The sequence below is a fragment of the Nerophis ophidion genome, linkage group LG18 (assembly GCF_033978795.1).
Source record: "Nerophis ophidion isolate RoL-2023_Sa linkage group LG18, RoL_Noph_v1.0, whole genome shotgun sequence".
NCBI classification, from domain to species: Eukaryota; Metazoa; Chordata; class Actinopteri; order Syngnathiformes; family Syngnathidae; genus Nerophis; species Nerophis ophidion.
The window spans coordinates 8,324,931-8,338,008 of record NC_084628.1 but is presented as its reverse complement, the minus strand read 5'-3'; the positions used below and the strand labels follow the sequence as shown (position 1 = coordinate 8,338,008).

General features: G+C 42.0%; 1 protein-coding gene across 3 annotated transcripts in view; it reads left to right on the top strand.

The window, feature by feature from the left end:
* kmt2a (lysine (K)-specific methyltransferase 2A) overlaps positions 1–13,078 on the top strand; it is a 153,514-nt gene that overhangs the window by 116,369 nt on the left and 24,067 nt on the right. For all 3 annotated transcript variants that reach the window (XM_061878677.1, XM_061878676.1, XM_061878674.1), the window contains exons 23-25: positions 2,595–2,755; positions 2,835–2,984; positions 5,016–7,335. In XM_061878677.1, the coding sequence (XP_061734661.1) occupies positions 2,595–2,755; positions 2,835–2,984; positions 5,016–7,335 (2,631 nt within the window). The remainder of the gene's footprint in view (positions 1–2,594; positions 2,756–2,834; positions 2,985–5,015; positions 7,336–13,078) is intronic.

Here is a 13,078-nt window from a genome sequence, read left to right as displayed (position 1 = left end):
AATATCAATCCAATGGCCAAGTACACCGTCGTGAGACAAGTTAGAGAACTGTTAGTGTTGTTGCAGTATTGTATACCAATGTTTGTACTTAATATGTTCACAATCATTGAACGATTAGATTTTGATCACAATTATAATCAGACAAAAACACAGAATGGCAGGGTAACAAAATCCATTAAATATTTTAATTACTTCATTATATTGGCACTGTTTTTTTAAATCCTTTTGAGTTTTGCCCTTAAATACGTATTTCCTGAAATTGTAAACACTAACAAAAATGACAAATCATTTTTTGATTCTAAAAAATATCAATCTGACCACTGCAGTATCGACCATACTGATACTATACTTGTTAAATATTGATCCGCCCTACTGTTTACATTCAATAGCTCTACATTGCGGTTACGGTGTGTACCGTGGCATGTTTAGATATTCCCCATCTTCCAGTGATAATGTTATGTGTAAGAAACAGTTTATTTGCTGCCGTTGAGGCAAGGATTGCTGACTTAACTTGTGGCTTTCCACTGTGGAAGGACGTTAGCCGCTCGCAACATTGCTTCAGTACATTGAGGACAAGTTTGTTCGCTTCTCGCTGTCAAATTTGCGGGACACCGCTAGAATGTGTCATCAGCACATATTATAATGATAAAACGATAGTATTTAAAGCTTTGTCGTTGGCCAAATTTACAACATGTATATTGTAGGGCTGCATTTCCTGGGTAAAATCTTTGAGGGAATGAGGATGTTCTAAAAATGTTGCAAAAAAAAAATACAACTCTTAAAGGTAAATTGTTTTTAAGTAGCTGCAGATGTTTAAAATGTCCTTTTTAAACTAGCAATTTTCTTCTATGTTTTTGTTATTAGCTAAAGGTTTGTTTGAAAGAAGATTGAAGATAATACTCTACTATTTGTATATAATTTAAATACTTTTTAAATTAAATTAGGGACGGCGTGGCGCAGTGGTAGAGTGGCCGTGCGCAACCCGAGGGTCCCTGGTTCAATTCCCACCTAGTACAAACCTCGTCACGTCCGTTGTGTCCTGAGCAAGACACTTCACCCTTGCTCCTGATGGGTGCTGGTTGGCGCCTTGCATGGCAGCTCCCTCCATCAGTGTGTGAATGTGTGTGTGAATGGGTGAATGTGGAAGTAGTGTCAAAGCGCTTTGAGTACCTTGAAGGTAGAAAAGCGCTATACAAGTTCAACCCATTTATCATTTATTTATTTATATACAAACACTTTTTCTATGCAGGAAAATTTAAAATGTCAACAAAATGTTACTCGTGTTAAGTATTTGTTTCAATAAAAGAACTTGACACACATATATGGCTTTCCGGAAAAAAATATCGGGATATGTATTGTTTATTGATAATCAGCCAAAATATATCAGGATATGAGTTTTGGTCCATATTGCCCAGCCCTGGTATATCGTCTATACCAGGGGTCACCAACCTTTTTGAAACCAAGAGCTACTTCTTGGGTACTGATTAATGTGAAGGGCTACCAGTTTGATACACACTTAAATAAATTGTTGGAAATAACCAATTTGCTCAATTTACCTTTAATAAATAAATCTATATACATATAAAAAAATGGGTATTTCTGTCTGTCATTCCGTCGTACATTTTTTTTTCCTTTTACGGAAGGTTTTTTGTAGACAATAAATGATGAAAAAAACACTTAATTGAACGGTTTAAAAGAGGAGAAAACACGAAGAAAAAGAAAAATGTAATTTTGAAATATAGTTTATCTTCAATTTTGTCTATTTAAAATTCAAAATTCAACCGAAAAAAATGAAGAGAAAAACTAGCTAATTCGAATTTTTTTGAAAAAATTTAAAAAATAATTTATGGAACATCATTAGTAATTTTTCCTGATTAAATAGGTTAAAATCCACTTTGAAATAAGATTTAAATTTGATTCTACAGATGTTCTAGATTTGCCAGAATTTTTGGGGGGAATTTTAATCATAATAAGTTTGAAGAAATATTTCACAAATATTCTTCGTTGAAAAAACAGAAGCTAAAATGAAGAATTAAATTAAAATGTATTTAGTATTATTTACAATTTAAAAAAAATACTTGAACATTAATTTAAATTGTCAGGAAAGAAGAGGAAGGAATTTAAAAGGTAAAAAGGTATATGTGTTTAAAAATCCTAAAAACCTTCTAATTGTTTTATTTTTTGTCTAAAATTGTCTTTCTGGAAGTTATAAAAAGCAAAGTAAAAAAATATATACATTTATTTAAACAAGTGAAGACCAAGTCTTTAAAATATTTTCTTGGATTTTCAAATTCTATTTGAGTTTTTTCTCTCTTAGAATTAAAAATGTCGAGCAAAGCGAGACCAGCTTGCTAGTAAATAAATAAAATTTAAAAAATAGAGGCAGCTCACTGGTAAGTGCTGCTATTTGAGCTATTTTTAGAACAGGCCAGCGGGCGACTCATCTGGTCCTTACAGGCTACCTGGTGCCCGCGGGCACCGCGTAGGTGACCCCTTGTCGATACCCTATTTCAAATGTGAGCATAATGGTTTTAATTAAAAAATAGCAGAAGAGCTTCAGAACATTTTTAACATCAACCTTTTTCCTCCCCCAGGTGTTCGAGGGTATATTGGAGTACCTTGGATGCTCGAAAGCGCTGCGTGTACACTTGTAGGATCCTGGTGTGTCACCCTCCTGTGGGAGAGGCTGCACTGAAGAGCATGGTGGCTTCTGAGGAGAATCACACAATCGCACACAGCCCACCTCCCATACAAGGTATCGCACAATGTTTGCGTTGGACTGTCACAGCACGAATGAAATGTCTAACCAGTGTGCTGTCGATGTCTGTTTCAAGACTTTCCTGATCCCTTTGAGTCACCAAGGCGCTCCGAAACGCTTTCCCCTGCAAACACCCCCAAGCTTAGGGTCTACACCAGGAACCGACAGCCCAGCTACCCACCTGCCACCCAAAGTTTGCAAGGCCATAGTCCAATACCATCTCCAGGTACAAAAGTGCACTGAGGGCATCACGTTATTACAAACCCCGTTTCCAAATGAGTTGGGAAATTGTGTTAGATGTAAATATAAACGGAATACAATGATTTGCAAATCCTTTTCAACCCATATTCATTTGAATGCGCTACAAAGACAAGATATTTGATGTTCGAACTCATAAACTTTTTTTTTTTTTTCAAATAATAATTAACTTACAATTTCATGGCTGCGGGCTTCACGGTGGCGGAGGGGTTAGTGCGTCTGCCTCACAATACGAAGGTCCTGCAGTCCTGGGTTCAAATCCAGGCTCGGGATCTTTCTGTGTGGAGTTTGCATGTTCTCCCCGTGACTGCGTGGGTTCCCTCCGGGTACTCCGGCTTCCTCCCACCTCCAAAGACATGCACCTGGGGATAGGTTGATTGGCAACACTAAATTGGCCCTAGTGTGTGAATGTTAGTGTGAATGTTGTCTGTCTATCTGTGTTGGCCCTGCGATGAGGTGGCAACTTGTCCAGGGTGTACCCTGCCTTCCGCCCAATTGTAGCTGAGATAGGCGCCAGCGCCCCCCGCGACCCTGAAAGGGAATAAGCGGTACAAAATGGATGGATTTCATGGCTGCAACACGTGCCAAAGTAGTTGGGAAAGGGCATGTTCACCACTGTGTTACATCACCTTTTCTTTTAACAACACTCAATAAACGTTTGGGAACTGAGGAAACTAATTGTTGAAGCTTTGATGGTGGAATTCTTTACCATTCTTGTGTTATGTACAGCTTAAGTTGTTCAACAGTCCGGGGTCTTGTTGTCGTATTTTACGAGACATGTCTGGACTGCAGGCGGGCCAGGAAAGTACCCGCACTCTTTTACTACGAAGCCACGCTGTTGTAACACGTGGCTTGGCATTGTTTTGCTGAAATAAGCAGGGGCGTCCATGATAACATTCTTTGGATGACAACATATGTTGCTCCAAAACCTGTATAGACCTTTCAGCATTAATGGTGCCTTCACAGATGTGTAAGTTACCCATGCCTTGGGCACTAATGCACCCCCATACCACCACAGATGCGGGCTCTTGAACTTTGCGCCTATAACAATCCGGATGGTTATTTTCCTCTTTGTTCCGGAGGACACCACGTCCACAGTTTCCAAATATAATTTGAAATGTGGACTCGTCAGACCACAAAACACTTTTCCACTTTGCATCAGTCCATCTTAGATGAGCTCGGGCCCGGCGAAGCCGGCGGCGTTCCTCGGTGTTGTTGATAAATGGCATTCGCTTTGCATAGTAGAGTTTTAACTTGCATTTACATATGTAGCGACCAACTGTAGTTACTGACAGTGGTTTTCTGAAGTGTTCCTGAGCCCATGTGGGGATATCCTTTACACACTGATGTCGGTTTTTTGATGCAGTACCGCCTGAGGGATCAAAAGTCTGTAATATCATCGCTTACGTGCAGTGATTTCTCCAGATTTTCTGAACCTTTTGATGATTTTACGGACCGTAAATAGTAAAATCCCTAAAGTCCTTGCAATAGCTCGTTGAGAAATGTTCTAAAACTTTTCGCCAATTTGCTTACAAATTGGTGACCCTCACCCCATCCTTGTTTTTAAATTACTCAGCATTTCATGGAAGCTGCTTTTATACCCAATCATGGCACCCACCTGTTCCCAATTAGCCTGCACACCTGTGGGATGTTCCAAATAAGTGTTTGATGAGCATTCCTCAACTTTATCAATATTTATTGCCACCTTTCACAACTTCTTTGTCACGTCTTGCTGGCATCAAAATCTAAAGTTAATGATTATTTGCAAAAAAAAAAATGTTTATAAGTTTTAACATCAAATATGTTGTCTTTGTAGCATATTCAACTGAATATGGGTTGAACAGGATTTGCAAATCATTGTATTTTATTGTATTATATTTACATCTAACACAATTTCCCAACTCATATGGAAACAGGGTTTGTAGAACGTGGAAATATACTTCATGCCGTGTGAGTCAAATATGGTTTATTAGCAATCAATAATTTATTTTCTCTGTAGGAGGTTCCTCTCAGCCCCAAAGTCAAGTCCTGGCCGCAGGAGAGTCACCATTGGACCCTCGGAATGTTGATTCACGGCACCACAACTCCCCTACTCTCCCCCTTCTTCCGCAGCATCTGCACAAGGAGAGGCGGATAAAATCACTCCCTCAGATTTTGCCACGGCCCCTTACTTCACCGCCTCCGCTTATCTCCTCACCCATCAGAGACCCTGAAAAGGCTAAACACTTTGTCAAGAACGACAAAAGGTGCAGACTGTTGACGGCAGACAGGAATAAACAACAAGGATCCAGGAAAGCGGACAAGGTTAAGACGTTGAGTCGAGATCAGTCGGACTTAAGTGAATCAACAGCCAAAGAGCAAGAAAAATGGAGACCAGGCATAAAAGAATCGGAGAGAGGCATAACTCTGGGAAAAGACTCATTGGGAGATTCAGAGAAGGGGCGACAATTAAACCAAGACTCTGAAAAAGGAAGACCGGTCAGCAGAGACGCAGATAGGAGCAAATTATCCTTAAGAGATTCCAACATGAAGGATGTCGAAAAAGCAAGATCTGTCAGCAAGGATTCTGAGAAACATCGACTACTGAATAAGGAATCAGGAAAAGACAGACCATCCAGCAGAGACTCTGAAAAGTCCAGACCTCCCTCAAGGGACTCCAGTCTTAGAAGCACCGAGAGAAATAAAGACTTAGGGAAAGAGATTGGCCCTGGCAACCAGTCTAAGCAGAGTGCAAGCGAGAGTAAGAACGTCAGGCAGCCACCTGCTGGCTCGGGACAATCCTCTCCTCCTGTGGGCACCGCTGTACTCTCCAGTCAGCAAAGAAGCGGCAGCACCAAGCAGGCCGACCGGCACAGCAAACCTGGAGGCAAAGAGCAGAATGTCTCTGAAAGCCCCAGTGCTCACAAGTCCACCTCTAACGTCAAGACCAGCTCAGAGAAAGAGAGCATTGGAAGCTTAGCGCCATCTTCACTCTTCAATGACTCCCATGTAGGGAAATCCAGCTTCCCGACTGCTACGTGGAAATCAAATGATTATTCATCAGGTCCAGCTGCAGGAGCGGCCATGAAACCTCTTTGGTCATCCAGGACAGCAGCAGATGATGACCTGGTCAAACCAAGCTCCATACACCTGGCCTCAGCTGCCAAAAACAAGCTTTCCAAAGTCAAGGCAGGAGGCAACAGAGACGTGTCCAAAGGTCGGGAGAAAGGTCTCCAAAACAGCAAATCCCCGCTCTTAAACAATAACGCTAAAGCTCCTGGCACAACAAATCACAACAACAGCAATAGTAAAATTCCGATGCTTGCAAGCGGCACTAAAAGTAATTGCAAGGCTCAGGGGGAGATGCCGGAAAACCTGGGATCTAACAGGTTGTTTTCAAAAGGCAGAGACATTTTCAGCTCCAGTGTGGACAACTTCCAAGGGATAAAGACATCCTCCCAGTTCCACGTCAAACCAACTATGAAGCAGCTGGTGTTGTCTAACAGAGAAAAGAAGAAATCTGTAAAAACCTCCAATGCACCACTGAAGCCCAACATGAAGAGCGACCCTAACGGCACCGGCGGCATGGATGGTATTTCTTCCTCCTGTCCCACCACAACTACCTCTTTGGCTTCTCCTGCTGAACAGGAGGCCCGGTTCTGTGCCCGCTCTGCTCTCTTCTCCTCACCCTCTGCCAGCAGCAGCGACAGCTCCGAGTCTGATCTCCAAACTCAAACAGAGGAGGAGGACCATAAACATCACCCCCGCGGCGAACTCCGAGACCACCGCGGACTCCTTGCTCAAGGCACTGAAGATGAGGCAGACGGCCCCGATGATTACCACCACAGAAGTATGGACGACGCGCATCACGAGGACGACAGCGACGGCTCGGGGTCGGCCAAGCGTCGTTACCCTCGACGCAGTGCTCGCGCACGCTCCAACATGTTCTTTGGACTTACGCCCTTCTACGGGGTCCGCTCTTATGGGGAGGAGGACCTTCCTTTCTATGGCAGCGGGGATGCATCCGGCACCATGATTAAGAGGAGGACTGGCAAAAAGTCAGCTGAGGGGCAGGTGGACGGCGCGGACGACATGAGCACATCCTCTTCATCGGGGGACAGTGGAGACGAAGACGACGGGTGTATGAGCCAGAGAGTCAAGGACCCTTATTACTATAACTTCACACGGACAATAATCAACCCGGGAGAGGGCCTGCCATCTATAGAAGGACTGGATCAGTGTCTGGGACGTGGCTCGCAGCTGCAGCGCTTTCTGAAAGATGAAGAACAGCAGCAGCAGAGGGTGCAAGGGAAAAATGACGAGGACTTGCTCAATGCGCTGTAAGTACATAATATTCTTTTACACTCACTTGGGGACTGCAATCATGCCACTTATTCATCTGACACACGTCCATGATGTGAAGACAGACAATTAATACTTCGAGTACGCACAATGTGATGCTTGGAGCGGATAATCAACAATTGGGATCAAATTTCACAAAACAGTCCCGTTGGTCTAGATCAGTGGTTCTCAACCTTTTTTCCAGTGATGTACCCCCTGTGAACATTTTTTTTTTAAATTCAAGTACCCCCTAATCAGAGCAAAGCATTTTTGGTTGAAAAAAAAGAGATAAAGAAGTAAAATACAGCACTATGTCATCAGTTTCGGATTTATTAAATTGTATAACAGTGCAAAATATTGCTCATTTGTAGTGGTTTTTCTTGAACTATTTGGAAAAAGGGTGGAGTGCCATCTCCGGGTTGGGGAGGAGACCCTGCCCCAAGTGGAGGAGTTCAAGTACCTAGGAGTCTTGTTCACCAGTGAGGGAAGAGTGGATCGTGAGATCGACAGGCGGATCGGTGCGGCGTCTTCAGTAATGCGGACGTTGTACCGATCCGTTGTGGTGAAGAAGGAGCTGAGCCGGAAGGCAAAGCTCTCAATGTCAATCTACGTTCCCATCCTCACCTATGGTCATGAGCTTTGGGTCATGACCGAAAGGATAAGATCACGGGTACAAGCGACCGAAATGAGTTTCCTCCGCCGTGTGGCGGGGCTCTCCCTTAGAGATAGGGTGAGAAGCTCTGCCATCCGGGAGGAACTCAAAGTAAAGCCGCTGCTCCTCCACATCGAGAGGAGCCAGATGAGGTGGTTCGGGCATCTGGTCAGGATGCCACCCGAACGCCTCCTGAGGGAGGTGTTTAGGGCACGTCCAACCGGTAGGAGGCCACGGGGAAGACCCAGGACACGTTGGGAAGACTATGTCTCCCGGCTGGCCTGGGAACGCCTCGGGATCCCCCGGGAAGAGCTAGACGAAGTGGCTGGGGAGAGGGAAGTCTGGGCTTCCCTGCTTAGGCTGTTGCCCCCGCGACCCGACCTCGGATAAGCGGAAGAAGATGGATGGATGGATATTTGGAAAAAAATATATAAAAATAACCAAAAACTTGTTGAATAATAAACAAGTGATTCAATTATAAATAAAGATTTCTACACATAGAAGTAATCATCAACTTAAAGTGCCCTCTTTGGGGATTGTAATAGAGATCCATCTGGATTCATGAACTTAATTGTAAACATTTCTTCACAAAAAAAAAGAAATCTTTAACATCAATATTTATGGAACATGTCCACAAAAAATCTAGCTGTCAACACTGAATTGTTGCATTTCTTTTCACAGTTTATGAACTTAATTCATATTTTGTAGAAGTATTTTTCAATAAATATATTTATAAAGGATTTTTGAATGGTTGCTATTTTTTACAATACCGGTATTTTAAAAAAAATCTCACGTACCCCTTGGCATACCTTCAAGTACCCCCAGGGGTACGCGTACCCCCATTTGAGAACCACTGGTCTAGATTAGCCATTAATTTATCAATTATGCTGACTTTAATTGTAAAGTATCCATGCAGCCGTCGGAAAATAGTGTGAGGAATATCAATAGGAAACTACTAGGCCTCAGATGTTAACACAATTAGCTGGACAATATCTTGTCCTACAAATTATTGCCAATAAAATTATCAGCATTACTTTATGTAATTTACAAGTAATGACCTTTTCCCAGATTTATTAATGCAAGTTACCCTTTAAAACTCATAAACTTGCATTTTTTATTAGTACTTTTTACCATATTAATTGGAAGGTAAAGTACTTTTAATTATCTTAAAAAAGGTAAACAAAACAATGTACTTCTCATGCTCTGTTTGCAAAAAGTTTACTTCAATCAATTTTGAACATCTTCAAGTGCATTTTCTTCCTCAGTTGGAAAAACAGCGTCAGGTGTTTTGTTGGGGTTTTTTTTTCCCTCCGTGTTCAATCAATCAATCAATGTTTACTTATATAGCCCTAAATCACTAGTGTCTCAAAGGGCTGCACAAACCACTAAGACATCCTCGGTAGGCCCACATAAGGGCAAGGAAAACTCACACCCAGTGGGACGTCGGTGACAATGATGACTATGAGAACCTTGGAGAGGAGGAAAGCAATGGATGTCGAGCGGGTCTAACATGATACTGTGAAAGTTCAATCCATAATGGATCCAACACAGTCGCGAGAGTCCAGTCCAAAGCGGATCCAACACAGCAGCGAGAGTCCCGTTCACAGCGGAGCCAGCAGGAAACCATCCCAAGCGGAGGCAGATCAGTAGCGCAGAGATGTCCCCAGCCGATACACAGGCGAGCAGTACATGGCCACCGGATCGGACCGGACCCCCTCCACAAGGGAGAGTGGGACATAGAAGAAAAAGAAAAGAAACGGCAGATCAACTGGTCTAAAAAGGGAGTCTATTTAAAGGCTAGAGTATACAAATGAGTTTTAAGGTGAGACTTAAATGCTTCTACTGAGGTGGCATCTCGAACTGTTACCGGGAGGGCATTCCAGAGTACTGGAGCTTGAAATGAAAACGCTCTATAGCCCGCAGACTTTTTTTGGGCTTTGGGGATCACTAATAAGCCGGAGTCCTTTGAACGCAGATTTCTTTGTGTTGATTGGGTTTTGTTGTTCATTCGGTATAAAGACGAACTATTCTCACTCCGGACATTTATTTAATAATAATAATGGATTAGATTTTATATCGCGCTTTTTCTATTATTAAATACTCAAAGCGCTCACAGAGAATTGGGAACCATCCTTCTTTCACCCCTGGTGGTGGTTTTTATTTATTTGACAGGGACAGTGTATATTAATAAACATTACTGTAAATGTACCAGAATTAGCCATAAGACTTTTTACATCTGTTATCCCTGGACTGATGTTAAAAATGTTTAACCTAATAGCAATAATGATTAGACAAGAAAAAATGATGAAAAAAATCCATCGGTGTGATGAGCTACAGTAGCAAATAACAGACACACAACTAGCGAGGTTCTGGATTTGTGTATTCTGTGTGTGTAAGCTAGCGGCCCCCGCCCTCGCCCATTGATAGTGGATGACTGACAAGTTCATTTAGTTCTGCTATTGAATAAACGCGCTTAGATGCTGTGAGCGATGGAACCCTCTTGCACCAAAATTGAAAGCAACAGACTAAGAAATCAAACACTTGGACATGGCAATTTATCGATGTCAGAAAATTTTCTCATGTAAATTTTTATTCATCCTTTAAAAAAAACCCTCTGGGGACCGACTTCTTCAATTGTTTCATTTTTTTTTTTTTTTTGTTATAAACGACTAGCAACAAATTTAACATCTTTTTCTGGTGTTATTGGAGACTGTACTCGTGTTTAGAGACTCTTTTGTGCTCCACGTCTGCAACGAACAGCGAGAGCTGCAGTGAGACTCGGGGTGGTATAGCTCGGTTGGTAGAGCGGCCGTGCCAGCAACTTGAGGGTTGCAGGTTCGAATCCCGCTTCTGCCATCCTAGTCACTGCCATTGTGTCCTTGGGCAAGACACTTTACCCACCTGCTCCCAGTGCCACCCACACTGGTTTAAACGTAAAAATTAGATATTGGGTTTCACTATGTAAAGCGCTTTGAGTCACTAGAGAAAAAGCGCTATATAAATATAATTCACTTCAATTCACATCTTACTTGCTTCGTGCTGCTGCTCCAAGTGCATTTTTTTCTCCCTAAAAGCTGCCACTGTCCTCTTGATATTTGGACATTGCACATTTTGTAGAATGCTGTCCGCGGGTATATCAGGTTAATTAATGTACGTTCACATCGCAGGCAGCTCCAGACAATCCCGTGTATTTCTTACGTCATCACAACATCCGGTTTCGGCAACAATGTTTCAGTTATCAGGCTTTTTTTTGGCGGTTGACTTTTCGGTGCATCACTAATCAATAGTGCGCAAATAATAGGCTATATACATTATATTACTTACATTTTTTTTCTTGTTAAATAAAACCCAAATTTTTACGGTGTGGTGCTTTTATTTTTATTATTACATCTCTGCGCTGCTGATCCGCCTCTGCTTAGGATGGTTTCCTGTTGGCTCCACTATGGATTGGACTCTCACGGTTGTGTTGGATCCACTATGGATTGAACTTTCACAGTATCATTTTAGACCCGCTCGACATCCATTGCTTTTGGTTCCCTAGAGGTGGGGGGGGGTTGCCCACATATGTGGTCCTCTCCAAGGTTTCTCGTAGTCATCATTGTCACCGACGTCCCACTGGGTGTGAGTTTTTCTTGCCCTTATGTGGACTTTACCGAGGATGTCGTTGTGGTTTTTGTTGTGGTTTGTGCAGCCCTTTAATACACTAGTGATTTAGGGCTGTATAAATATTCATTGATTGATTGATTGATTGATTATTTTGCCCCTTCATGTAAGGAGAACCTGAAAGGACTTTTTATGTTCTGTTTGGCTTTGAGGTTTTTCCCGAATAACTGCCGGTGTATCCTATGCCTGTAAAAGCATTGGGCATTGAAATTTTTAAATTTAACATGAAAAAAAATGGGCTTCACGGTGGAAGAGGGGTTAGTGCGTCTGCCTCACAATACGAAGTTCCTGCAGTCCTGGGTTCAAATCCAGGCTCGGGATCTTTCTGTGTGGAGTTTGCATGTTCTCCCCGTGAATGCGTGGGTTCCCTCCGGGTACTCCGGCTTCCTCCCACCTCCAAAGACATGCACCTGGGGATAGGTTGATTGGCAACACTAAATTGGCCCTAGTGTGTGAATGTTGTCTGTCTATCTGTGTTGGCCCTGCGATGAGGTGGCGACTTGTCCAGGGTGTACCCCGCCTTCTGCCCGATTATAGCTGAGATAGGCGCCAGCGCCCCCCGCGACCCCGAAAGGGAATAAGCGGTAGGAAATGGATGGATGGATGGATGAAAAAAAAAACTTTTCAAAAATGTATGTTTGATTAACAACACAATTATGGCCAAAATGCAGCAAAACATTCCTGAGAGGACATGATAAAATAGTCCTATTTCCTGAGCGTAAATTGATCTATTAACCCAGGCCTAGACTTTGGGGTTTCTACCTTTTTGTCCCTCCCATTTTCAAACATAGAACTAAAATGACTGCTTACTAAGGGTGTGGGAAAAAAAATCAATTTGGATACAAATCGAATCAAATACGTTGTGCGATTTAGAATCGATTCTTTTTTTTTTTTTTTAAATCGATTTTTTTTAATTTTTTTTTTAGCAATCCAACACAGCAATACCATAACAATGCAATCCAATTCCAAAACCAAACCTGACCCAGCAACACTCAGAACTGCAATAAACAGAGCAATTGAGAGGAGACACAAACACGACACAGAACAAACCAAAAGTAGTGAAACAAAAATGTATATTATCAACAACAGTATCAATATTAGTTATAATTTCAGCATAGCAGTGATTAAAAATCCCTCATTGACATCATTTATAAAAAAATAAATAAAAAAAAGAACAATATTAACACACTGGCTTACACTTGCATCGCATCTCATAAGCTTGACAACACACTGTGTCCAATATTTTCACAAAGATCAAATAAGTCATATTTTTGGTTCGTTTAATAGTTAAAACAAATTTACATTATTGCAATCATTTGATAAAACATTGTCCTTTACAATTATAAAAGCTTTTTTAAAAAAGTCGTCTACTTGCTAGCATGTCAGCAGACTGGGGTAGATCCTGCTGAAGTCCTATGTATTGAATG